Source organism: Astyanax mexicanus, chromosome 3 (genome assembly GCF_023375975.1).
Source record: "Astyanax mexicanus isolate ESR-SI-001 chromosome 3, AstMex3_surface, whole genome shotgun sequence".
Taxonomy (NCBI): Eukaryota; Metazoa; Chordata; class Actinopteri; order Characiformes; family Acestrorhamphidae; genus Astyanax; species Astyanax mexicanus.
Genome location: NC_064410.1, coordinates 10,452,242 through 10,480,052, shown reverse-complemented (window position 1 = coordinate 10,480,052; position 27,811 = coordinate 10,452,242). Strand labels below are relative to the sequence as shown.

General features: G+C 38.8%; 2 protein-coding genes across 3 annotated transcripts in view; one reads left to right on the top strand and one right to left on the bottom strand.

Annotated features, from left to right (window-relative positions):
- The window catches only part of LOC111189911 (GTPase IMAP family member 8-like), a 213,427-nt gene that overhangs the window by 137,720 nt on the left and 47,896 nt on the right, over positions 1-27,811 (bottom strand). The window lies entirely within an intron of this gene.
- Positions 616-27,378, top strand: LOC103039870 (transmembrane protein 184B). 2 transcript variants are annotated; one of them, XM_049475824.1, is made up of 10 exons: positions 616-1,089; positions 6,059-6,271; positions 8,683-8,848; positions 14,198-14,288; positions 14,473-14,548; positions 14,933-15,024; positions 18,679-18,848; positions 22,587-22,781; positions 25,902-25,928; positions 26,529-27,378. In XM_049475824.1, the coding sequence occupies exons 2-10, from the start codon at positions 6,059-6,061 to the stop codon at positions 26,747-26,749; spliced, it is 1,251 nt and encodes a 416-aa protein (XP_049331781.1). In that variant the 5' UTR covers positions 616-1,089; the 3' UTR covers positions 26,750-27,378. The 2 variants fall into 2 exon arrangements, with proteins under 2 accessions (XP_049331781.1, XP_049331782.1); XM_049475825.1 differs by lacking the exon at positions 25,902-25,928 and having other exon boundaries at positions 617-1,089.

The window sequence follows — 27,811 nt, the reverse complement described above, 5'->3', positions numbered from 1 at the left end:
TTTACAATTTTGGTTCTCAAACCCTCAGACCGTTTTCTTTTCCTCTTTCTGTTCTCTATGCTTAATGTGGCACACACAGACACACAATGCAAGGATTGAGACAACTTCTCTTCTTTTAGTCTATTATCAGGTGTGTTTTTTGTTTTGCTCCCACCTGTTAGTTTGTGAGTTTAAATAACCTGCTTGAAAATGTGTATTTTGTGTAATTTGTTTTTTGTTTGTTTTTGAGTTGCTTCAATACACACTCAAAGGAAATATATATTTATAGCAAAACTTTTAATTGCGATAATTTTCGGAGAGAAATATTTGCCAAACCTTCAGCCATGACTGTAAATATGTATTATTGTATTGTATTATTATTATCACTCTTGAAGAATTAATGAGTAATATGTACATTTAAAAATATCTGAAGATATAATTTTTTTGTTTGTTTCTAATAATAATTCTAATAATAATAACAACAATAATACTAACAATAATAATAGTTAAAAAAATAAATAATAATAATAATAATAATAATAATAATAATAATAATAATAATTATTATTATTATTCACCTCGGAGAGAGCGACGTGGACCGCTGAGCGCTGTGACGTCACCTCGCCAGCTCTGTGGCACGCAGTGCGCCTGCGCGGAGCCGGACTGAAGCGGAGCAGCGGTTTAACGGGGAGAATCTGCACGGAGTGAATTTCAGATTGAACACGGATTTATTTTCACCTTTTCTGTGTTTTATAGACTCGTTTTAGAGACATTCCTGGATTGTGATATTAGGTTACATGGAATAGAGTTAATTTCAGACTCGACAGCTGAGAAAATCCAGCTGCTGGAGGCGAATCTGAATCCGCGGTGTGGATGCGGATTTTAATGTGGATTATTTGGAGTGTTGTTGGAGTGTCCGCGCTGCTGTGAGGGAGAGTAAGTTATGGGTGAAGTGTTTGTTCGGTAGAGCTGTAGAGGAGTTAGAGCGGTGTGTGTGTGCTGTAGAGAGGGGGTTTTACTGAGGGCTGAACAGTGATTAGTGGAGCTGGGAGTAAATGAGAGGACGGAGGACTGCAGTGAGCACTGAGTGACCGCTTCTGCTGCTCAGAGGTAAGAAAAAAATCTTCTCTGGAAATGTTTTAATAGCTGTTTACCAGCTTCTTTTTCTAATTTTCCGTTCCACCTTAAATGGTGGAGCAGGTCCATTCTGCCTCATCATTCTGAAAGGAACAGCTGCGCCATTTAAGGTGGAACGGGGAGTTACAACAACAAACTGGCGAATTAGTATCTAAGTAACTGCAGTGTTTATAAATGCTGGCGTTAGTTTGTTTTAGCGTTTTTTGCTATCTGTGTGTGTGTGTGTGTGTGTGTGTGTGTGTGTGTGTGAGAGTGTGTGCCTATGTGTGCCTGTGTTTGTGTTTGTGTGTGTGTTAGGGTTGGGTTAGGGCACACACACACATCAATACATTTATCAAATAAACCCTCATCGTCTTCTCATATAAGCTGAATTTATCCTCCTCCTGCTACACACACACACACACACACACACACACACACACTCTTTGCGGTTGTTGGTGCAGAGGTGACAGATCCCCTTGGAGATTCTTGTACAAATGACTTTTTCTTTATGTTTGTAGAGACCATTCATTATTTATGGCCTTATTTTGGAAATTCAAAGTCAGACAAGGCCTTCGTTTTGAAATACATATTCAATAAGATCTTATTTGAGACTTTGAGACAGTTCTGGTCTTTATTTTGAAGTGTAGATATAGTTCATGGCCTTGTTTGATTCTTGTTTTGTAGTTTGAACACAGAGCTGAGCTCTGTTTTGTATTTTACTTTGACCAGGCTTTGTCTTGTAGTTTAGACAGAGTATAGCCTTGATTTGTAGTTTAGACATAGATCATGGCCTTGATTTGTAGTTTAGACATAGATCATGGTCTTGATTTGTAGTTTAGACAGAAATCATGACCTTGATTTGTAGGTTAGACATAGAGCATGGCTTTGATTTGTAGTTTAGACATATATCATTGCCTAAATTTGTAGTTTACACAGTGCTTAGCCTTGATTTGTAGTTTAGATATAGATCATGGCCTTGATTTGTAGTTTAGACATAGATCATGGCCTTGATTTGTAATTTAGACATAGAGCACAGCCTTGATTTGTAGTTTAGATATAGAGCATAGCCTTGATTTGTAGTTTAGACATAGATCATAGCCTTGCTTTGTAATTTAGACATAGATCATGGCCTTGATTTGTAGTTTAGATATAGATTATGGTCTTGATTTGTAGTTTAGACATAGATAATGGCCTTGCTTTGTAGTTTAGACATAGATCATGACCTTAATTTGTAGTTTAGACATAGATCATGGCCATTCTTTTGTAGTTAAGACATGGATCATAGGCTTGGTTTGTAGTTAAGACATATTACATAGCCTTGTTTTGTAGTTTAGACATTAAAACATGTTTTTAAACTGTAATTTAAACATAGTGCAGACCGTTTTTGTAGTTAAAAAATCGAGTAGGGTCTTTATTTGTTGTACAGACAGAGAGCAGAACCTTGTTTTCTTGTGTTGACATAGTGCTGGTCTCGTTTTTAGTTTACTGACGGACTGTGTTTAGTGGTCTGTCTGTTGGTTACGTTATGATTGTTTCCCGTACTCTATAATTATGTACTGTAGTGTACTGTAGTTTTAAAATGTAGGTGCTGCATCGATTAATCCCTCAAACTACTGCTTATCTTCTTCTGTCAGTGTCTGAGTCGGGTGGTGTTACATGTTTTGTCTCCTTGTTTACCTTCTGTTAGATTAAACTCGCAGACCTCTGATTAGCTTTTAGCATCTCTGCAGGAAGTGATGTAGAACTCAGAGATTGTGTGCTGCTGCTGCTGCTGCTGCTGGTCCTGCAGGTTGTTTTGTGTTTGTCTGGGTGGATTGGGGTCAGCGTTCAGAGTCAGAACAGCTCAGTATTGATTCATCACTCCACAGAACCGCTGTTATGAGAGGAGATAAAGTGTATGGATGTAAAGCGGGTGGTGGGAGGAGGTGATAGAGCTGTGCTATGTGGACTAGAACACGCAGTAATTACACTGTGATTACAGCACACATGACTCACCCCTGTGCTGAGCACAACTTCCATGCCAGTAAAGCCTGAGTGCTGAATTAATTCATTTGTAAAAACTGGATTTAAACTGATAGTTCAAGGCATTATTGATTTTTTTATTATTATTTTTAGATGGAATTGTCTTGGTCTTGTTCTGATTGGTTCTTATAGTCTTTGATGTGGTTAGCTTTGTCTGCGTCGAGGTTGTTATGGCAACAGGGAGTCTGATCCTTCCCTGTGCCCGTTCCAGGAAATGTGCTCTGAGGGACCGGAGACCACTTTAGTAATAAAGAGAGGATGTCATGTTACTCTATCTGTAAACACACACACACACACACACACACACATACATACACACACACACACAGTGTCAGTGGTGTTTAAAACTCCTGTGATTTGCCTGAGTGTCTAATAGAGAGCAGATGACCTCTGAACTCTGTGACTGACCTGTGTGTTTACTGTGTGTGTGCACAGAGATGATGTCAGTGTGTGACTGTTTGTTTCACAGGAGGATGAGTTGACTTGTATTCTGTTACGCTGTAAAAGGTCACCTGCAGTTGATCACCTGTTAGTCAGACTGACTTCTATAGGTGTGTGTGTGTGTATGTATGTGTGTGTGTTTGTGTGTGTGTGTGTGTGTGTGTGTGTGTGTGTGTGTGTAAAATGTATGAATGATTCACTCTGAATTAGAAATCTCAGTATAAATGCCTGAGATGGGAGTGGCTACTCGATTTCCACACTGCTGTCATCTAAAAAAAAAAAAAAAAAACGTGATGATAACCCAGATGATAACACGGTTATAGTAAAAATGAAATTTTATTATCAAAATCAGCATATTAGACACATTAGGTATCAGAAAAGCTGCATTTCCACAGTATTTAATAGGGGTGTTCACAAATCGATTTATGATTTTTTTTTACGAAGTTTAACAAACTTTGAATGACAAAAATAATGTGACTTTAACTTCTTTTTATTTCTTAAATGTATAAACAATTGAAATATTGTATAATTCCCCTTCGTACTGTTCTAAGCATAAACAAACTACTGTGTTGTTATATTACTTAATTAATCACGTATTTATTTGGCCAATTTAGAGTGAAAGTATAATTGTCTCAGTGGACAATTTTTGTGTTTCTTTACTAATGTATTTGCACTTTTTTGGTGACTTTTTACTTTAATTTGGCTGCATGTAAAATCCAAACATCTTGCTTTAACTCCACTACATTATTGGAAATCTATCATTCCTTTTGCCTTGTAATGGCTGAGTGAAGGATCTGTCTTCTCTCCCAGCCCACAAGAGTCAAATGCTGGAGAGTCAAAACTTGTGCAGCGACCCCGGTGAGAACAAATCCCGCCACCCATACAGTAAAAAAAAACTGTTGTCTGATTGGCTTTAGTCAAAAATGACTGACATATCCTCCGCTCTTTGCTTACGCCCACTGGTTCTTTGGCCTGCACTAGCAGGATTGTGACCACAGGTGTTAAAACACTGCAACTGCATAACATTTCATAAACAAAACATGGTATCGTTTTTTTCCTGATGCACATAGTGACATTTTTCCATCGCAATACATTATGAGATTAATATAAACTATTTACTGCTTGTCTTACAAAAGATAAAGGGCAGTGGACATTTAACTAATGCTGGAGCACTCTGTCTATAAATTATGACTGGTGCATTTAGTCACTGAGTAATAATTACATTACACCTCATCCCCAGGTAAAACTAATTCAACCTGTAGGACTTTACACTGAGTTGTAAACAACAGTCTGACAACTGTGTAAATAGATACAGGTGTATTACGTCACTCATGACCGTGTGTGTGTGTGTGTGTGTGTGTGATGTGGTATGTGTGTCTGTGTGATGGGGTGTCACTTGACATGCACACAGGGGTCACTGTGTCTGTGGGTCATATGACGCTAATGTGTAAGAGGGGTCAGAGGTTACAGCTAAACTCTCAGCTGACAGAAACACAGCCAGTGTGACTCATTCACACACACACACACACACACACACACACACACACACACACACACACACCCCTAATCAAGTCAACACTTAGCACAGAGTGTGTTTGAATATTTAGATCAGGTGGTTTGGGTCAGGTGTACTGAAATATGCTGAATTATTTTTAATTTGTATCCTGTTTTCTCCCCAATTTACACGGCCATTTAACCATCCCACTCATTAGGATTCCCCCAACACTAGTAATGCCCCAACACACCAGGAGGGTGAAGACTAGCACATGCCTCCTCCGATACTTGTGAAGTTAGCCACCACTTCTTTTCGAGATGCTGCTGATGGAGCTTTGCCAAGTAGCATTAGGTAGAGTTGGTATACAATAAATAGACCTATCTGAGTAATGTTCTAATTCATATTATGACAAGAAATACTCTACTAAATACTTTTCAATTTTTTCCCCTTTTCTCCCCAATTTACACGGCCAATTACCCAACCCACTCATTAGGACTCCCCCCTATCACTAGTAACGCCCCAACACACCAGGAGGGCGAAAACTAGCACATGCCTCCTCCGATACATGTGAAGCCAGCCATCACTTCTTTTGCTGAGTAGCATCACAGCGTGCTTGGAGGATAGCACAGCGGCTTGGTTCCAATACATCAGCTCACAGACGCCCTGTGCTGCAGACATCACCCTAGGAGTGATGTGGGGAGAGAGCGCCATCTACCCACCCAGAGAGAGCAGGGCCAATTTTGCTCCCTCTGAGCGCCGGCACCTTGATGGCAAAGACATTTCAAGAATATGAAATAAGTTTTCTCAAGTGCATTAGCAAAGACCATCAAAAACATTTTGATGCCTGGATAACTTCCAATATAATTTTACAATCTTGGAAAAAATAAAAAAAAATCAAATAATTGAATGAAAAAGTTGTCAAGCTTTTCAAATGAATGGGTTTTTAATGACTGACTCTTTTTTTTGTTTGTTTTCTAATCAATGATTGTTTCTTTCCTCCAGATGAGGCAGCTGTGGAGACGCGACCTGGGGAACAGCTCTGCAGTTGGCATGGCGCCAGACCCGGCAACAGTGGCCCCGAAGGGTCAGAACAGGTCTTGGGTGACCGAGGCCCCGTTGGTGAGCCCGGATGAGCCCATATTCCTAATGACCCCCGCGGCTCAGACCATCTCCGGACTGTTCGTCTGGACCGCACTGCTGCTTACCTGCCACCAGGTAACACACACACACACACACACACACACACACACACAAACACATATAATAGGAATTAATTGTATATTGTATTACCATGATTATAATTACTAGAATGCAGCAGTGTATTTATTTATTAAGTAAAAATAATGTATGTACTGTAATGTACATATTGCAAAATGTATATAATATATAGTAAACAATACATATCAAATAATAAATAAACAAGTGTTATTCAAAAACACATCACTACTATCAGATGAGACAGCTGGCAGGCGCCCAGGTGAATATGCACTTCTGTCATCAGTGTGTTTAACCTGTTGCCTGAATGTGTATTGTGAGCCCATTATAAAACACAACACACACACAGCCTTCTCATGTACACTGATGCTGTGCAGAAAGTGTCGTGACATCAGAGTATTGAGACGGTTGCTTAGCAGCAGTGCTCCACTCTTCTGCTCTTTAGTGTGTGTGTGTGTGTGTGTGTGTGTAAGGTGATATGTAGGTGTTTGTGTTCTGATATCAGACAGACAAAAGCTGCTGTTGACAAATGCTTTAGATAGAAAATAGACATGTTGAGCCCCCACAACACACACACACACACACACAGCTGTGAGGAGGAGGAGAAGGAGGGTGTGTGCTGAACACTGCAGGTGTGTTTGGTTTCTGAAACTGGTTCAGGCTAAATGTATTGAGCTCTAATGGTCTGATCTTTAGTTTGCAGTAACATCACGTAACCTTGTCCTAATTGTTGCACAAGCAAAATACATGAATAAATAAACATTAGTTAAAATAAAAAAAAATAATTACAGATAGAATTACTCTATCACATTCAATGAAAGAAATCTATTATAGAATCCCAAATGAAAAAAACTTCTGTGATCAGTAAAATGATTTGAAACTGAAAAAAATGTAATAACAAAAACAAGTGTACTGACAATCAACTACTGATAATCAGATGTGGATTTTGAACTGTGGTTTAATAGAATCATTTAAAAATAATAAATTTGGCCTGGACAAAACTAATGGTAACCCTGGATATAATGGAAAATATTTGTATCATTGGAACATGCACTTGTTAAACTGTGCTTAGCCTGTTTATGGACCTTTAAACCAAAATTCAGTTCTGGACTTTGTTGTTCGTGTTTAGCACTTGAAAGTAAATCCTTTTACATGTTTGTCAATGTCTTAAATAGTTCAGATCATCAAACAAATTTAAATATTCATCAAAGACAACACAAGTAAACACAAATGCAGTTTTAACTGTTTTTATTATTATGGTAGAAAACATATTTCTCCATTTAAAACATAACTTAAAACATAAGGTTTATAACACCTGAGTTCAAATTCTTCAGCCACATCCAGACCTGATTACTGCCACACCTCTTGTCAATCAAGAAATCATTTAAATAGGACCTGCCTGACAAAGCAAAAGCAACCAGAACAGACTCAAAAGCTAGACATATAATGCCAATATCCAAAGACATTCAGGAACAAGAGAGAAAGAAAGTAATTGAGATCTATCAGTGTGGAAAAGGTTATAAAGCTATTTCTAAAGTGGAAAAGTGGAACAGTGGTGAACCTTCCCAGGAGTGACCAGAATTGCCACAAGAGCGCACAAACGACTCATCCAAGAGGTCACAAAAGACCACATAATATAAAAAAAAACCAAACCTCGGTTGCCTTAGTTAAGGTAAGTGTTCATAATCTCCACCATAAAAAGAAACCGGGCAAAAATGGCCTACATGTCAGAGTGACAAGACGAAAACCACTGCTGAGCAAAGATAACATTAAAGTTCGTCTCAATTTTTCCAGAAAACATCTTGATGATTCACAAGACTTTTGGAAAAATACTCTGTGGACGGACGAGACAAAAGACAAGAGTCCTGAAGGAGAATGTCCGGCCATCTGTTTGTGACCTCAAGCTGAAACAAACTTGGGTTCTGCAGCAGGACAATGATCCAAAACACACCAGCAAGTCCACCTCTAAATGGCTGAAGAAAAGCAAAGTGAAGAGTTTGGAGTGGCCTAGTCAAAGTCCTGACCTGAATCCGATTGAGATGCTGTGGCATGAACTTAAAAAGGAAGTTTATGCTCCAATGTGGCGGAATTACAACAATTCTGTAAAGAAGAAATTCCTCCACAGAGCTGCTAAAGACTCATTACAAGTTACAATAAAAGCTTGGTTGCAGTTGTTGCTACTAAGGGTGGCCCAACCAGTCAGGTTTAGAGGGCAAACACTTTGCACATAGGTCCATGTTGTTTAAAATTTTCTCCCTTAATAATAAAATTGGTGCAAGCTGAATGCATTTATTAGAAGTGGTGTCCACAAACATTTGCACATATAGTTAATCATTCATTATCCTGATTTGGAACAGGTGTGGAGACACTCTGGGGTGTAAATGTGCTTTAACCTGTGGTTTCTCCTGCAGATCTACATGCACCTGCGCTACTACAGCTCCCCCAACGAGCAGCGACACATTGTCCGCATCCTCTTCATTGTCCCCATCTACGCCTTCGACTCCTGGCTCAGTCTGCTCTTCTTCACCAATGAGGAGTTCTATGTCTACTTCGACACTGTCAGAGACTGCTATGAAGGTAAAGACATTGTTGTTTTTAGCTGGTTAAAAAAAACCACCTCATTTATTTCAATTTTAATTCAATTTTAAAACTACAATGTAAAAACATTTTTCATATTCTAGCAGACATACCAACAAAACCCATTACATTTACCACAGCAGTTAAATTCTAATAATACGATTACCTCAGCAGTGCTGTTCTACTCATATACATTTATTTACCAGCTACCTCAGCTGTGCATTTTATTTATAGATTTAGCTTTGCAATGCAGCTTATGTCACATGTTTACTTTGAGACATGCAGATAGACAAATGCTAAGGCTAGGTTAGCTAAGCTACTGTTACTATCCTAGCCCTGTACAGTTCATATCTTTCAGTGCTGACCTGCTGTTGTTGCTAAGAAGAAATTCTAGAGGAACAGCTAAAGTATGACTTCAAATAAATTAGTTTTTATTTAATATGAATTATCTTGTCTTTTTACCATATTTTGTGCACTATAAGGCACACTTAAAATCCTTTCATTTTCCCAGATATCGTCAGTGTCCCTTATAATCCAGTGAACCTTATGTATGAATTTTACCAGTCAGGTTGTAAGAAGGAGTAAAGTCACTCTACTTACTAGTTATAAAGGAGTTTCCGTTTAGTTCTCCACCCTGAAGCTGGAGCAGCATTAGCATTAGCCACTAACCGTGCTAAGCGCTAGCTCTTTTGCTGTTAAGAGGTGAATATTATCAGCCTTCTGCTAACCCCGGCCAGCACTGCTGGAGCAGTATTAGCATTATCTGCTAACCGTGCTAACGCTAGCTCGTTCACCATTCAGAGGTGAGGATTATCAGCCTGTAGCATTTACATTTTCCTAGAGGTTAGCAGCTAATGCTAATGCTGCTGCACCCAGCCTTAGTGGAAATCTGGAAATCTAAGCCTAATGTAACTAAATGGAAGCACTTCATCCCCAAATAAACAGTTGTCAGGAGAGAAATCTGTGTAGATTAACATCCAGCACTTGTTTGACTTTAAAAGAAAATGTTTTATTAATTATTTTAAGAATTACAGTTTTGTTTACTTAGTTTAGGTTTACTTAACTTAGTTGCCTCCCCACCACCACCCAGCGCCAAAACCTGCTGAATTATAAGAACACATGGCGACATCCCTGTTCCTTACTAGTGTCCCATAATGCACCTTATAATGTGAGGAGCTTTGTGTATGCAAATAGACCAGAAAATAGAAGTTCATTGATGGTTTCCCTTATAATCCAGTGCATCTTATAGTGCTAAAAATATTGGACTGTTTTCAGCTGATGAAGTTTAGTTGCCAAATATTCAGTTCATCCCTAGTAACAGATGGTGCTCCTCTTTGTCCTCCTGGCCTGATGATGGCAGTGTTTTGTTGCATTGTTGCTGAGGTTGTCTCCTGGTAACAGTATGCAAATGAGCACAACTGACACAGCATGTGTGTTTTCAAGAACAGGTCTAATTAATGTATATCTGCTAAGATTGTTTAATTCTGAACTGATATACAGATTGTTACACTCCTAATAAAGCAGTCCTAATAGTGCTCACGTGCCCCGGACAGAAACCACATCCCTGAGAGTTAAAAAAAAAAAAAAAAAAAAAACTCCCTGATAGGAGGATATTTGTGTCCTATATTAATAAAATAAAAATATATCAACAATTATTCACAAATACTTTATTTGTATCAGCTATTAAGAATAGTAAAATAACTCTCATCCAGGTATTTCACATGAATTACAGAAGGGGTTAGAAGAAGAATGGTTGTTTTTAAGGGGGTTTCTTTTGTACCCCTAGTCCCCCTTAAATCGAGGGCTGAGTGCGAGTGAGTTAGGGGGGCAGTTAAGTAAATTACTGCTGTGAGGCCTGACTGTGTTTATGTGCTGTGTTCAAAGAGCTCATAAATAACAGCCCCCCGCTGACTGTGGTGGTCTTTATGGGGGATCAGGAGTGCTGAGGCTGTTTCTCCATGCTGTTGTTTCAACTGAGAGCGAAGTTACTGTGTTTATATCCGCTGGGTGTCTTTTTTTTATAGATACACAGAATACTTTTTAGAGTATAGTCATTGTTTGTTATAAATGATTCAGCCTTTTCACAATTACAGCTAAACACAGAAAGTGCTACTTTAAGTTGATGATATTTGGTAAGTCCCTAAAATATGTTAAGCTTTAGTGTTTGTATAAAGGCCCCAGCAATTTCACTCCAGCACAGAGGGGGAGCTAGTGTGCAACTGGAAATCCCTATTCTGCATGTTCTTGAATATATTTGTGTATTTATAATACATATACAAAAATGCAGTACCTCAGCTAAAGCTTCTATTTACAGTATGTGTACAAAATTGAAATCAGTGGTATTAAAAAATCATTTATCCTGCATCCTGCTTTTGTTGAGTAACGTATTTTTTGGACTATAAGGCACACGTAAAATCCTTGAATTTTCTCAAAAATCGCCAGTACGCCCTATAGTCTGGTGTGCCGAATTCCTAACCCCTCTCTTTCAGGAGTGCACGCTGTGTTGCTTAAATCAAAACCTGAGATAACCTTCTTAGTTCACTTAGTTTGTTTATTTTGACCAAGTAAACTTTAAAACAGGGGTGTCCAAACTACGTCCCGCGGGCCATTTGCGACCCGTTTCCTTTTTTGGAGCGGCCGGCGAGATATTTTAGAAATAGAATGAAAGTTGGTCCGCTGTTAAGCAGGTTTTTATAATGTGAGATTCAAAGTTTGAACGCTAGGTGTCAGAAACGGGGCAAAGAGTCGGAGAGGGTGTGCATTTCTAGCGCAGAAAAACGGGGCCAAAGAGTCTAAAAGCGGAGAGAGTGCGCATTTCTAGCGCAGAAAAACGGGGCCAAAGAGTCTAAAAGCGGAGAGAGTGCGCATTTCTAGCGCAGAAAAACGGGCCAAAGTGTCTAAAAGTTGCCGTAGTTAAGGAGTTTTATATTAAGAGACATCATGATTAAACATCAATTTGAAAAATCTTAGTTTACACAACACTGTCAAAGATAAAGCTAGTTAGTCAAGTAAAATGGTGTGTGAATGAAATAATCAGGAAAAAAAGTATTATTTAAAGTGGTATATTTCATTATTTGTTTTATTACAGAGTCTGTGGCCCATAACTTCAAATATATTTCTCCTTCTGGCCCTCAACAAAAAGTTTGGACACCCCTGGTTTAAAAGAAGCACATCACGCTTTTCCTGGCTGGGGTGCTGAATTTGGCAAAACAAGCTACCATAGTCAGGAGCCTTGAGTAATACTTACTGTGCTTCAATGCAATATTATGGTATGTCTGAGCATTATGGCTACTGTAGTCAGAAGCATCATGGAGGCGCTCAGTGCACCATATAATCCGTTGCGCCTTATGTATGAAAATAGACTGAAAACAGGCTGTTCACTGATGGCGCGCCTTATAATCAGGGTTCGTATGGTCATGAAAAACCTGGAAAAGTCGTGGAAATTTCCAGGCCTGGATAAGTTATTGGAAAAATAAAAATACCCAAAAAGTTTGGGAAAAGTCATGGAAATTTGGTCTACAAATCTCTGTGTTTTATTTTATCGATGGAGAAAATCTATTTTGAGCTTAACAAATACATCAGCTCAGGGTTAATTCAGTAATTGTAAGCCTACACAATGGAGCTCTCAGGATCTCACACGTTTTATTATTAAAGATTGTTTTTCAACATTTTATCTGATTAATTTTAGACATACTATAATCAAACTCGTATGTTCATGACAATTTAGTGGAAATGTATTGGTTAAACTGTGTATGAACCCTGTATAATCCAGTGTGCCATATAGTCCGAAAAATACAATAAATGTTAACTGTCCAGAAAATACATTATTTTAGATTCTGGAGCATTGATGTGAGGATTTGATTGCATTTAGAGGATTAGTGAGGCCAGGATGTTGGATGATCACCACCCCAACTCATCCCTATCCCCCCCCCCCCCCCCCCAACTAATCCCATCCAAAAGTAATAGACAGAGCTCCATCAATACAGAGAACTGAATCCAGAGTTCCACTACTCCACAGCTCAAAACTGTATACAGTATACCCTCTAGCCCATGCTTGGAATTAGACATGGTACAAATAGATTCATGTTTAGTTATCAGTTCCAGACAGTCTTAATCTATAGGCTGTAATTCTCTTCAGAGACTAGACAGGCTGTGTGTGTGCATTTGAATATCTGTGTCAGCAGTGGGTGCCATATTAAAGTAGCTGAACAATGCATGTATTACAAGGGGTGTCCACAAACATTGCATATATTGCACAATAGCCATTTTTAGCCATTAAGCTCCACCCACTGTAACTCACCCTCATTCACTTTTACTCACTCTCCTTAACTCTCACTAAGGATGAGGAATGTGTATATATACATGTGTGTGTGTGTGTATCAGTTCTGGTGTTTATCAAGATGTGTTTTGATGAAGCAGGCAGGACAGGAAGTAGGCTGGCTCTGGTCCAGTCAGGGTGGGTCAGTCAGTCCTGGGGAGCCCCCTTGTGGTGTAAAAATATAATATGCACTCAGTGTGGGAAGTGAAAGCATGTAAAACACTATCCACACATCCCTCAAACACAAACAGTGCACTTTATTAATGTATTATTTAATAATTAGTTTTATTATACTTATTATACTTGTTGTTGTTATAATAAAAGTTTTGCATTTGCTTTGCAGCAATAACTGCAACTAAACATTTCCTGTTAAACTGTTAATCAGTTTAGTGCATTTCTCTATACAGAACTGTTGTTTGTTGTTGTTGTTGTTCAGTGTTCTCCTGATGGTAGACCCACGTACATTAACATGTGAGAGAGGCCTTCAGTTGCTTAGAAGTTACCCTGGGGTTCTTTGTGACCTTGCCGACTAAAAGACGCCTTGCTCTTGGAGTGATCTTGGTTGAAATGATCCTTGGAGTGATCCTTGGGAAATCTTGAATTTCCTTTTTTGTACACAATCTGCCTGATTGTGGATTGGTGGAGTCCAAATGCTTTAGCGATGATTTTGGAACCTTTTTCAGCCTGATTAGCATTAATAACTCTTTTTCTTGGTTCCTAAGAAATCTAATTTGTTCGTGACATGATGCACTTTTACAAACATGTGTTGTGAAGAGCAGACTTTTATAGATCTCTATTCTTTAAATAAAATGTCACCCCATTTATTAAAGACAATATAATATGTTTATCTGGGTTCTCTTTATGTATATTTTTAGGAAATCCGATGAGGTTTTAGATCAAATTTATGCAGATATATTGAAAATTCTTAAGGGTTTAAAAACTTTTAAGCATATATAACAGTTTGTCTGTTGTTTCTTTTGTGCATGGTTTTCTTAAGTGCCTATTAAATGTTTGTGTGTGTTTCTCTACAGCGTTTGTGATCTATAACTTCCTGAGTCTGTGTTACGAATATCTGGGTGGAGAAAGTGCCATCATGTCTGAGATAAGAGGAAAACCCATTGAGTAAGTGTCTCTCTCTCTCTCTCTCTTTCTGTCTCTCTCACACACATTTTAAACACAACTATTTATTTGTTTTCTTCTTCTTCTTCTGATGATGATTTTGGTAGTGTGTGTACAGATACAAAATGAATCTGTTTTAGTTACAGATACACTATGTTAATAAAAGTGTGTGTTTGTGTGTGTGCAGGTCTAGTTGTGTATATGGGACGTGCTGTCTGTGGGGAAGAACCTACTCCATTGGTTTCCTGCGCTTCTGTAAACAGGTTGGAATCTTCTGAAGTTTTTAGGAAGTCTTTTCTCTCCCTGCCACTGATCTCGCAGTATGTGGGGGGTATTTTCCACTGATATCAGTAAAAGCTAAACATGTTAAGGCGTGATAAAAAATGCACATCAGGTTAAAAAAACAAGCACACAGTTACACACTGACAAAATTGATGGTACTCTACAACTCTAAGTTTCACAGTAGCTACAATGTTAATTTCTCTGTATGCTTTAGTTTTGCATCTGTAAACATAGAGCTAATGTGACGCCTAAAGCTCCAGTTTTGTGTTTTGTGATGAAAAAACATTTTTTTATTTTAGTGCATTCCTAATGTTGTTCTCTCTCTCTTTTTCTCTCTCTCTCTCTCCCTCTCTCTGGTATCTCAGGCTACTCTGCAGTTCTGTGTGGTGAAGCCCCTGATGGCTGTTATTACAGTGATCCTGCAGGCGTTTGGAAAATACAGAGATGGAGACTTTAAGTAAGGAAATCTCTCTCACACACATTGAGTCTTTTAAACCTCATGTCAAAAACACATGCAGGATGATCACCAGTCTAAATCCCAATCAGGCAGCTTAAAATCGACAGACGAAGCCTCAGAGAGCATGATTGACCATGATTTTTTTTTTTTTTTTTAAGTTTCTGACATTTATATGTGTAGAATGTAGGGCTGAACGATTAATCGTTTTTTAATCGAAATCGCGATTTGAATGGACGCGATTTTTCAATCGCAGGAGCTGCGATTTGAATTAGCCAATAGCCTGCAAGTGTTTCCAACTTATGTGGTTAAAAGCGCCTGTTCTGTGTCTGAGAGGCTTGTGTGTGTGTGTGAGCACACCGCCTGCTCTTCTCCGATTGGCCTGATGCAGCAGGGGCTGGATTCATTTGAATATTTTTTTCACTGGAGGGCGGGGCTGCGTTCAACGCAACGAAGCCAGCATGCACTGCCGCTCTCTCCATTGCAGCTACATCAGGGTGAATTAAATTTAAAGTGGCGCTTGGACATGAGTGGAAGACTTGGATAAAATAATTTAAAGCCAGGCGGACACTGTGCAATTGTTTAAATGCGTTGTAGAGTTCAGATTGTCTGCGAACCCGAACCTGACTTGATGCCCGAACTCGCGCCGGGTCAGCAGAGAATTCCCTCCGCTTTCCTTTGCGCTCTGTCAGATGGTGCTCCAGAAAATGGTCTGTGAGGTAGATCTGTTTTAATACAACAAATCACACTATGATCTTTATGATGTACCACAAGTTACACTGTTATAATCACACAGTGCTGCACGCGTGTCAGCAGCTGCAGCTCTGCCTGTTTAAAGCTCCGCGCGTGGGTTAATCGGTTTGCGCCGCACACATCGCCGGGGTGACGACGCGTCTTTTTGGGGCAGAAATAATATTTCTTTATTTTATTTCTGCTATTGCGTGCCGTTTTTCGTTTATATCTTTTGGAATTCGTTATATTGTAATTTTATTAGTATTTGGGGATTATTAAATAAAATATAAAAGTAATATATAAACAGTATAAATAAATATCAGTTTGTACCAGTGTTGGGAGTAACGGCGTTAAAACAGCTTCTGGCCGCTGTGCCTGTGGTTTGGCGTGGTGAAGTGAGGCACAATTGTGACGATTTGCTGCTCTAATCAATTCAGTGATTGCCGTGGACAAGCCAAGTTCCGAATTAAGGACGTTAAGCTCTTTTTAGCTGCTCCGATGTTTGTGGTGCTGCTGCTTTCTCTTTTAGAGCTTAGATTTTCTGCCCGAACCTGACCTGACCCGAGGACCGACCCGAAATCGGGCTCCTATTTTTATTTTATATAAAGCTTTGGTGTGCTAATCATAATGTTGCTAAGTAACCAATTATTATTGTTCACTAAAGCGAACGAAATAGCGAAAACTGAAAGTGAAAAACATTTGTGTTAACTGAATCTGATAAAAACGGCAATTAAAAGAAAATAACATAACTATCTCGAACTGTATTTTGTGTTTATAAAACTAACTACAACTAACTGAAATTACTGATAGAATACCCTCATTTTCGTGTTAAATTAATTTAAAAGCGCTGTTGTACAGCGGAGTTGTACAGCAGGCGGTGTTGTGCCGAGCGCGTGGCACCTGGTCCGTGGCGTTAGTTCTTGTGTAAAGCGCTCGCGCTAGCCGCAAAATACGACAGAAAACACTGAGAAACTGCAGAACTATCTATGGGATTACAATATGAGCGCCAGGCAGATGAAAGAGAAACAGCAGATACAGCGTGAGAATATTTACCTGTGAGTAGTAACTCACACCAGAAATCTCTCTCTCTCTTTCTTTCTCTCTTGCAAAACGTGCACGTTTTGGGCCTGATCTAAGCTCTATTCTCTTTTGGCAAGGCTGTTGTTATATTAATACCATTTTAACGGTCATTAGATTGTTGTTTTTGTCCATTATTTTTTTTGTTTATATATACATATTTCCTTTGAGGGTGGCTTGGTATGTTTAATTTCATCCCCAGACGCGTTTTTCCGTTTTTTCCGTTTTTTTCAGTATTACAAGTTTTAGTAATTTTCTTTGGTTGTGTGGAGAATTTCGTTTTATTTTTTTTAAATTCGTTAGATTATATTTTTGTCAACATTTTGGGTTTATTTTCGTTTGTTATTTTTCTAATAGTAAATGTATAATTGATTTCCTTTTTTGATGGGCGAATATTAAAAAGTAACGCGATTAGTTACTTTTACTGGTAACTAATTACTTTTATAGTGGAGTAACTCTGTTAGTAACTCAGTTACTTTTTTGGAGAAGTAATGAATAACTATAACTAATTACTTTTTCAAAGTAACGTGCCCAACACTGGTAGCTACCAGTATGAAGCTAACAGCTAAAAACTGATTTACTTTTAAGTTCATTTATTTGTAAAAATGCATCTCAAAACTCAAAGAGTTTAGGATAAAACCGATATTTTGCTTTTTTTTTAGCTTTTCTGCTAAGGCATTACTGTCCACAGCGGACCAGTCAGTTACTGATGTTGCAGTTATACCTTTTGTGCATGCAAGCATTAATGATGCTACTTTTGCATTTAATGTGCAAAAAAACTGATTTACTTTTAAGTTAATTTATATTGTAAAAATGCATCTCAAAACTCAGACTTTACAGTTACTGATGTTGCAGTTAAACCTTGTTATTTATTTTGTTGTTACTTGCAATTTAAAAATAAAACTGAAAACTGCATTTAATCTGAGATACCTGTGAATATTTTATGTGGAAGAAGTTTATAAATTTATTTGATAGGTATGGTAACCACTAATACAGGTTTAGGTTTTTGATGGATTAAAAATAATCGCAATTTAAATCGCAATCGCAATATTCTGTGGAAAAATCGCAATTAGATATTTTGCCCAAATCGTGCAGCCCTAGTAGAATGTGTAAAACTTGAGTAGGAAACTGGGGACTGGGGAAAGTGGGACTTCCCATACCACTAACTGGATAATGCCACTTTTGACATTGTATATTTCAGCTCATAATATCTAGGGGTGTGCCATATCATATTGTACGCAATAATATCACTTTTATTATTTTATCATGATATCATTTTTCAATATTGTGGACCAATATTATAATATTGGTCCCTGAAACATTGTGCCATATCACCCACCCCTCATCATCACATCAGGGTACTACTTGTTTTGATGTTTTTAGCAAAAAAAAAAAATCACACTGTTCTCATTTCCCATGATACTAGATACTTTCTACTAGAGACAGATTATATCTGACCAGTATCATTTATTTTAATTTAATCCTGAATATGTGGAGATATTTGAAGTGTATTATTAGTATCATGACATTCTGGATCATTGACTTCTGTTAATAAAATTCTTGTATTTTTTAGTATCTCTGTTAGGGATGTGCCATATCAAATTTCAAGTGTCTTCAGAAGCACCTATCAGAACTTTTTATGGCAGCTTTTATGATTTTATGATGAATTTAAATGACATTTAGTGACAAGAACTGATAGAACAATCAGAAACTCACAAAGCTCAAGTATATCTTTGAATTAGTATAGACTTAATAAAATAACCTCAAAAGTGCAAAAACGTCACTATTCATTAATTACTTCATGTTCTCTCTTTCTCTCTCCCGCTCTCTCTTTCTGTCTGTCTGCAGTGTGGCGAGTGGGTATCTGTATGTGACGATAATCTATAACATCTCGGTCAGTCTGTCTCTCTACGCTCTGTTTCTCTTCTACTTTGCAACGAGGGAGCTGCTGGTGCCCTATAGCCCCGTACTCAAATTCTTCATGGTCAAATCAGTCATCTTCCTCTCTTTCTGGCAGGGTGAGGAACCATCACTCAACACTCCACACACTCTACTGCCTGCATTAGCTTTATATCTTACATTATACAGTCTGCACACTACATGTTAAATCATACACCAGACAGTCTGTATCTTGCAGTATACACCAAACCATGTACACCTTATATTATATGCTTGGCAGTCTACATCATACAATATACACCCAACCATCTACATCATACAATATACACCCAACCATCTACATCATACAATATACACCCAACCATCTACATCATACAATATACACCCAACCATCTACATCATACAATATACACCCAACCATCTACATCATACAATATACCCAACCATCTACAGCCTACATTATACACTCAACCACCTACAGCCTACATTATACACTCAACCACCTACAGCCTACATTATACACCCAACCATCTACATCATACAATATACACCCAACCATCTACATCATACAATATACACCCAACCATCTACATCATACAATATACACCCAACCATCTACATCATACAATATACCCAACCATCTACAGCCTACATTATACACTCAACCACCTACAGCCTACATTATACACTCAACCACCTACAGCCTACAGTATACACCCAACCATCTACATCCTACATTATACACCCAACCATCTACAGCCTACAATATACCCCCAACCATCTACAGCCTACATTATACACCCAACCATCTACAGCCTACATTATACACTCAACCACCTACAGCCTACAGTATACACCCAACCATCTACATCCTACATTATACACCCAACCATCTACAGCCTACAATATACCCCCAACCATCTACAGCCTACATTATACACCCAACCATCTACAGCCTACATTATACACCCAACCATCTACAGCCTACATTATACACCCAACCATCTACAGCCTACATTATACACCCAACCATCTACAGCCTACATTATACACCCAACCATCTACAGCCTACACTATACACCCAACCATCTACATCCTACATTACATCCCCAACCATATACAGCCTACATTATACACCAAACCATCTACAGTCTACATTATACACCCAACCATCTACATCCTACATTGTAAACCCAACCATCTACAGCCTACATTATACACCCAACCATCTACAGCCTACATTATACACTCAACCATCTACATCCTACATTACATCCCCAACCATATACAGTCTACATTATACACCCAACCATCTACATCCTACATTGTAAACCCAACCATCTACAGCCTACATTATACACCCAACCATCTACAGCCTACATTATACACTCAACCATCTACAGTCTACATTATACACCAAACCATCTACAGTCTACATTATACACCCAACCATCTACATCCTACATTGTAAACCCAACCATCTACAGCCTACATTATACACCCAACCATCTACAGCCTACATTATACACTCAACCATCTACAGTCTACATTATACACCCAACCATCTACAGCCTACATTACACACCCAACCATCTACAGCCTACATTATTCACCCAATCATCTACAGCCTACATTATACACCAAATCATCTACATTACCCAACCATCTACAGCCTACGTTATACACCCAACCATCTACAGCCTACATTATACACTCAACCATCTACATCCTACATTATACACCCAACCATCTACATCCTACATTATACACCCAACCATCTACAGCCTACATTATACATCCAACCATCTACATCATACAATATACACCCAACCATCTACAGCCTACATTATACACCCAACCATCCAAACATCTACAGCCTACATTATACACCCAACCATCTACATCCTACATTACACCCCCAACCATCTACAGCATACATTATACACCCAAACATCTACAGCCTACATTATACACCCAACCATCTACATCCTACATTACATCCCCAACCATATACAGCCTACATTATACACCAAACCATCTACAGCCTACATTATACACCCAACCATCTACAGCCTACATTATACACTCAACCATCTACAGTCTACATTACACACCCAACCATCTACAGCCTACATTATTCACCCAATCATCTACAGCCTACATTATACACCAAATCATCTACATTACCCAACCATCTACAGCCTACGTTATACACCCAACCATCTACAGCCTACATTATACACTCAACCATCTACATCCTACATTATACACCCAACCATCTACATCCTACATTATACACCCAACCATCTACATCCTACATTATACACCCAACCATCTACAGCCTACATTATAAACTCAACCATCTACATCCTACATTATACCCCCAACCATCTACATCCTACATTATACACCCAACCATCTACATCCTACATTACACACCCAACCATCTACAGCCTACATTACACACCCAACCATCTACACCCTACATTATTCACCCAATCATCTACAGCCTACATTATACACCAAATCATCTACAGTACCCAACCATCTACAGCCTACCTTATACACCCAACCATCTACAGCCTACGTTATACACTCAACCATCTACATCCTACATTATACACCCAACCATCTACATCCTACATTATACACCCAACCATCTACATCCTACATTATACACCCAACCATCTACATCCTACATTATACACCCAACCATCTACAGCCTACATTATACACTCAACCATCTACAGCCTACATTATTCACCCAATCATCTACAGCCTACATTATACACCCAACGTTTTATAGCATACATTATACACCCAGCCATCTACAGCCTACATTATACGCCCAACCATCTACAGCCTACATTATACACCCAACCATCTACATCCTACTTTATACACCCAACCATCTACATCCTACATTATACACCCAACCATCTACAGCCTACATTATACACTCAACCATCTACAGCCTACATTACACCCCCAACCATCTACAGCCTACATTATACACCCAACCATCTACAGCCTACAGTATACACCCAACCATCTACATCCTACATTATACACCCAACCATCTACAGCCTACACTATACACCCAGCCATCTACAGCCTACAATTTACACCCAACCATCTACAGCCTACATTATACACCCAACCATCTACAGCCTACAATTTACACCCAACCATCTACATCCTACATTATGCACCCAACCATTTACAGCCTACATTATTCACCCAACCATCTACAGCCTACACTATACATCCAACCATCTACAGCCTACATTATACACCCAACCATATACAGCCTACATTATACACCCAACCATCTACATCTTACATTATGCATCCAACCATCTACAGCCTACATTATTCACCCAACCATCTACAGCCTACATTATAAACTCAACCATCTACATCCTACATTATACCCCCAACCATCTACATCCTACATTATACCCCCAACCATCTACATCCTTCATTATACACCCAACCATCTACATCCTACATTATTCACCCAACCATCTACAGCCTACATTATTCACCCAACCATCTACAGCCTACATTATTCACCCAACCATCTACAGCCTACATTATACACCCAACCATCTACAGCCTACACTATACACCCAACCATCTACATCCTACATTACATCCCCAACCATATACAGCCTACATTATACACCAAACCATCTACAGCCTACATTATAAACTCAACCATCTACATCCTACATTATACCCCCAACCATCTACATCCTACATTATACACCCAACCATCTACATCCTACATTATACATCCAACAATCTACAGCATACTAAATGCCACTAACTCACTGTACTGCCTCGTGATACAGGTATGTTGCTGGCCATCCTGGAAAAGTGTGGGGCAATTCCTAAAATCGAATCTCCTGACGTGAAGGTGGGGGAGGGCACGGTTGCCGCTGGTTACCAGAACTTCATCATCTGCATTGAGATGTTTTTTGCCGCTGTGGCTCTCAGGCACGCCTTCACCTACAAGGTGTACATGGACAAAAGACTGGACTCTTATGGTGAGAGAGAAAATTATCAGACATGCTAACAATGCTAGCAGTTGTTCCTATAATGAACTATTTTCAAAGGTCATTTTTACTCAGGAATGTACATTGATTAGCCATTATATTAACAACACTGACAGTTGAAGTGAAGAATATAGATGATGTGGGGTGTGTATATTCAGTTTCTGAATCAGTTTCACTGATTTTGCTATTTATAGATATACAGTTGTGGTCAAAAGTTTACATACACTTGTAAAAAAACATAATGTTATGGCTGTCTTGAGTTTTCAATAAGTTCTACAACTCTTATTTTTCTGTGATAGAGTGATCGGAACACATACATGTTTGTCACAAAAAACAGTCATAAAATTTGGTTCTTTCATAAATTTATTATGGGTCTGCTGAAAATGTCACCAAATCTGCTGGGTCAAAAATATACATACAGCAACAAAATTTGTCAATTTTGGTGATGTAGCGAGTTGTGTCAATCAAATTAGCTTCATGTCATGGCCTCTTCACTTCTTGTAAGTGATTCTGATTGACTACAGCTGTTGACTTCTCATGAGCCCATTTAAATAGGGCTCATTTGACCCAGTGATTAGACTCAGCTACAAAAGCTACAATGGGAAAGTCAAAGGAACTCAGTGTGGATCTGAAAAAACGAATTATTGACTTGAACAAGTCAGGGAAGTCACTTGGAGCCATTTCAAAGCAGCTACAGGTCCCAAGAGCAACTGTGCAGACAATTATACGCAAGTATAAAGTGCATGGAACAGTTGTGTCACTGCCACGATCAGGAAGAAAACGCAAGCTATCACATGCTGCCGAGAGGAGATTGGTCAGGATGGTCAAGAGTCAACCAAGAATCACCAAGAAGCAGGTCTGCAAGGATTTGGAAGCTGATGGAACACAGGTGTCAGTCTCCACAGTCAAGCGTGTTTTACATCGCCATGGACTGAGAGGCTGCCGTGCAAGAAAGAAGCCCTTGCTCCAGAAAAGGCACCTTAAGACTCGGCTGAAGTTTGCTGCTGATCACATGGACAAAGATAAAACCTTCTGGAGGAAAGTTCTCTGGTCAGACGAAACAAAAATTGAGCTGTTTGGCCACAACACCCAGCAATATGTTTGGAGGAGAAAAGGTGAGGCCTTTAATACCAGGAACACCATGCCTACTGTCAAGCATGGTGGTGGTAGTATTATGCTCTGGGGATGTTTTGCTGCCAGTGGAACTGGTTCTTTGCAGAAAGTAAATGGGATAATGAAGAAGGAGGATTACCTCCAAATTCTGCAGGAAAACTTAAAACCATCAGCCCGAAGGTTGGGTCTTGGGCGCAGTTGGGTGTTCCAACAAGACAATGACCCAAAACACACATCAAAAGTGGTAAAGGAATGGCTAAACCAGGCTAGAATTAAGGTTTTAGAATGGCCTTCCCAAAGTCCTGACTTAAACCCCATTGAGAACATGTGGACAGTGCTAAAGAAACGGGTTCATGCAAGAAAACCATCACATTTAGCTGAACTGCACCAATTCTGTCAAGAAGAGTGGTCAAACATTCGACCTGAAGCTTGCCAGGAGCTTGTGGATGGCTACCAAAAGCGCCTAGTTGCCGTGAAAATGGCCAAGGGACATGTAACCAAATACTAATGTTGCTGTATGTATATTTTTGACCCAGCAGATTTGGTGACATTTTCAGCAGACCCATAATAAATTTATGAAAGAACCAAATTTTATGACTGTTTTTTGTGACAAACATGTATGTGTTCCGATCACTCTATCACAGAAAAATAAGAGTTGTAGAACTTATTGAAAACTCAAGACAGCCATAACATTATGTTTTTTTACAAGTGTATGTAAACTTTTGACCACAACTGTATGTTTGAGTAAAATGAACTTTTTTAAACTATGGACAACATTTCTCCCAAATTCAAAATGAAAATATTGTCACTTATTTGCAGAAAATGAGAAATGGCTGAAATAACAAAAAAGATGCAGAGCTTTCAGACCTCAAATAATGCAAAAAAACGTTTATATTAAAAGTTTATATTCATAAAGTTTCAAGAGCTCAGAAATCAATATTTGGTGGAATAACCCTGTTTTTTAATCACAGTTTTAATGCATCTTGGCATCGTGTTCTCCTCCACCAGTCTTACAAACTGCTTTTGGATAACTTTATGCCTTTACTCCTGATGCAAAAAATCAAGTAGTTCAGTTTGGTTTGATGGCTTGTGATCATCCATCTTCCTCTTGATAATTTTCCAGGAGTTTTCAATTTGGTAAAATCAAAGAAACTCATTGTTTTTAAGTGGTCTCTTATTTTTTTCCAGACCTGTATATTTGCCCCCATTATTAAACATTATATATATATATATATATATATATATATATATATATATATATATATATATATATATATATATATATATATAAATCTAGCCCTAGCCCTGTGTAAAAAGTGTTTGTCCCCTAAAGCTAATAACTTGGTTGTGCCACCCTTTGTGGCAACAACTTCACTCAAACGTTAACCGATAACTGATAGCGTCACAATGTATTTAGATCTTTTTGCTGCTTCATGTTGTCAGACAGGTTTCATTCAAGTGATTTCTTGATTCAACAGGTCTGGCAGTAATCAGGACTAGTTGTAGTTAGTGAAATTGAACTCACCTTCTTAAAGAGTGATTAATCATAGTTAATTTATATGGGGGGGGTTGGTTTGGATGTTTTTTCCCTTAATAAATGAAATCATCATTTAAAAAGGGGTTTTATATTTACTCAGGTTATCTTTGTCTGATATTAAAGTTTGTTTGATTTGTTTTTACTATATCTCTCAACGAGAAGGCGACGATTTTAAGGCTGGTTGGTTTGCATATGGTATGTGTAGGCTTACCTGTAGTGGTTCTGTTTTGTATAAATGCTGTTTCCTTCTCAGAAGATATGCTGTACTGCACCTTACTGACCTGCTGCTCTCTTTCTCTTTTTCTCTCTTCCACTCTCTGCTGTCCTCCCCTCTCATGATTTTATGAACAATCCCATTTTGACCTTTTATATTTCTTTTATTTTTTTATTTATTTAACACCCTCCCGACTTCTATATGTGTATTTACATTACCCCTCCCTCTGCCTCTGCTGCTCTATCAGGATCCTTCCCTGTTTATGGACATTACGGTAGGTTTCTCTGAGCTGCTTCATCTCTTTTCAATCTCTCCTGCTTTTCTCTTCTCCAGATGACAAACACTCTGTTCTCATTTCCTTTTTTCAAATGTTAATTCTGAACCTCCAGCATCTCCATGTTCTTTTTTCTTTTGCTGGTGAAAAGGTTTGTAGAAATCATACCATCATCCAAACAAAATTATTCGGCCATAAATGTTCAGAGTGACCTAGAGACATAACACATCATATCAAACAGCAAAACTTATCCTATCTAAACCAGTGCCATGAACCTGTCATCAAGGGACAACAATATCCACTAATTTCCATTTTAATTGTGTTCGACACAATTAAAGACAAAACAAGACAAAATATCTTTAGGCCATGATGTTCTTTTAATGATGAAAAAATTAGCAAAATTAATGAAAACCTGTGGAAAAAACATGTTTGGTATGTAATGTTCAGCCAGATTTCAAAGTTTCATTTTGTTTTGAAAATTTAAATTTTAGTGTATCTCTGTATTGTATCACATTTTTTAAATATTTAGTGGTGTTAATATTTTACCTCATTTCTTATTGTATTAATCTCTCTCTCTCTCTCTCTCTCTCTCTCTCTCAGGGCGCTGTGTGATGAAGAGCATCTCCAGCAGTCTGAAGGAGACGATGAACCCCGGGGACATGGTGCAGGACGCCATCCATAACTTCTCCCCGGCGTATCAGCAGTACACCCAGCAGAGCACGCTGGAGCAGCCGGGGGGCGCTCTAACACGCAGCCTGAGCTCTGGCTCTACACGAGACAACGAGAAAACCATGCTGCTCAGCTCCGACGACGAGTTCTGACACAGTTTAGCTTAAGAACTCTTTGACCATGTGCCATAATTATGAGACACACTATGTGGCCAAAGGTATCCAGACAAGCCCTTCTGTAACTGATTCATCTGCTTTCAGGTGTATTTATTTCTGCTACAGGCATTCACACACACCTGTATACTCTCTCTACAGACCAGATACTCTGGAGCAGCTGTGATCACATGACATCACCAGTAGTCACTGTGCCCAGTGCTGACCGGGGGCTAGAGGGGTATAAAGACCCCCAGCATTGGGCTCTCTAGAGTGATGATGGAGCTCAGTCCTATATTTTAGGGATGAGTTGGAGTTTCAGGACCAGCTAAATATCCAACATCAGGACCTGACCTCGCTGATGCTCAGGCTCTCTGGACAGAATACAGTCAAATTGCATCACAATTTATCATCCACAATTCAATTTCATATTAGCTTTGTTATTATAAGTCCACACTGGGATAAATGGCCACATGAAACACCTTCACGCTGCTGTTTATCAGCCTAAAATTGTAAAATAACATTTATTAGCTATTTAAGGAGTCAGTCTGGCATGTTTACTTTTTAAACTAGTAGTAAGATGTATATTTTAAAAGCTATAAATGTAAATAAAGTGCTGCATTAGAAAACTGTCTGTTTAACTGACTTAAATGACTTTATGGTAGAGGTCTGCACTCCCGCGGGAGTCCCGCGGGACCCGCGGGACCCGTCAGAATATGTTGCGGCGCGGGACAAAACTGAATTGTTATTGGCGGGAGCGGTAATTTAATCAATACAGGCCATGCGGGAGCGGGACCACATTAACATGTGGTCCCGCTCCCGCAAATTGATAAATAGTTAAGAAAATTATAATAATCACGCTATGATTCCCATGCAAGCAACAAAAAAACACAAGAAAAATCTCTCGGAGGATGGACACACACACACACATTTTCAGCATCTCCAGCAGGCGTGTGCAGAGGAGGGGGGGGGGGGGGGGGGAGGGGGGTGTGTAATTTAAAGGACGACATTTACTATACTGGTGCAAAATAATAATAATAATAATAATAATAATAATAACAA

What these genes read in the sequence shown, in the direction of transcription:
- LOC103039870 (XM_049475824.1), top strand. Translation starts at nt 6,059, where the DNA reads ATGAGGCAGCTGTGGAGACGCGACCTGGGGAACAGCTCTGCAGTTGGC. An exon ending in ATAAGAGGAAAACCCATTGA is followed by an intron (nt 14,289 to 14,472) that starts GTAAGTGTCTCT and finishes GTGTGTGTGCAG; the next exon opens with GTCTAGTTGTGTATATGGGA. An exon ending in CTTCCTCTCTTTCTGGCAGG is followed by an intron (nt 18,849 to 22,586) that starts GTGAGGAACCAT and finishes CTCGTGATACAG; the next exon opens with GTATGTTGCTGGCCATCCTG.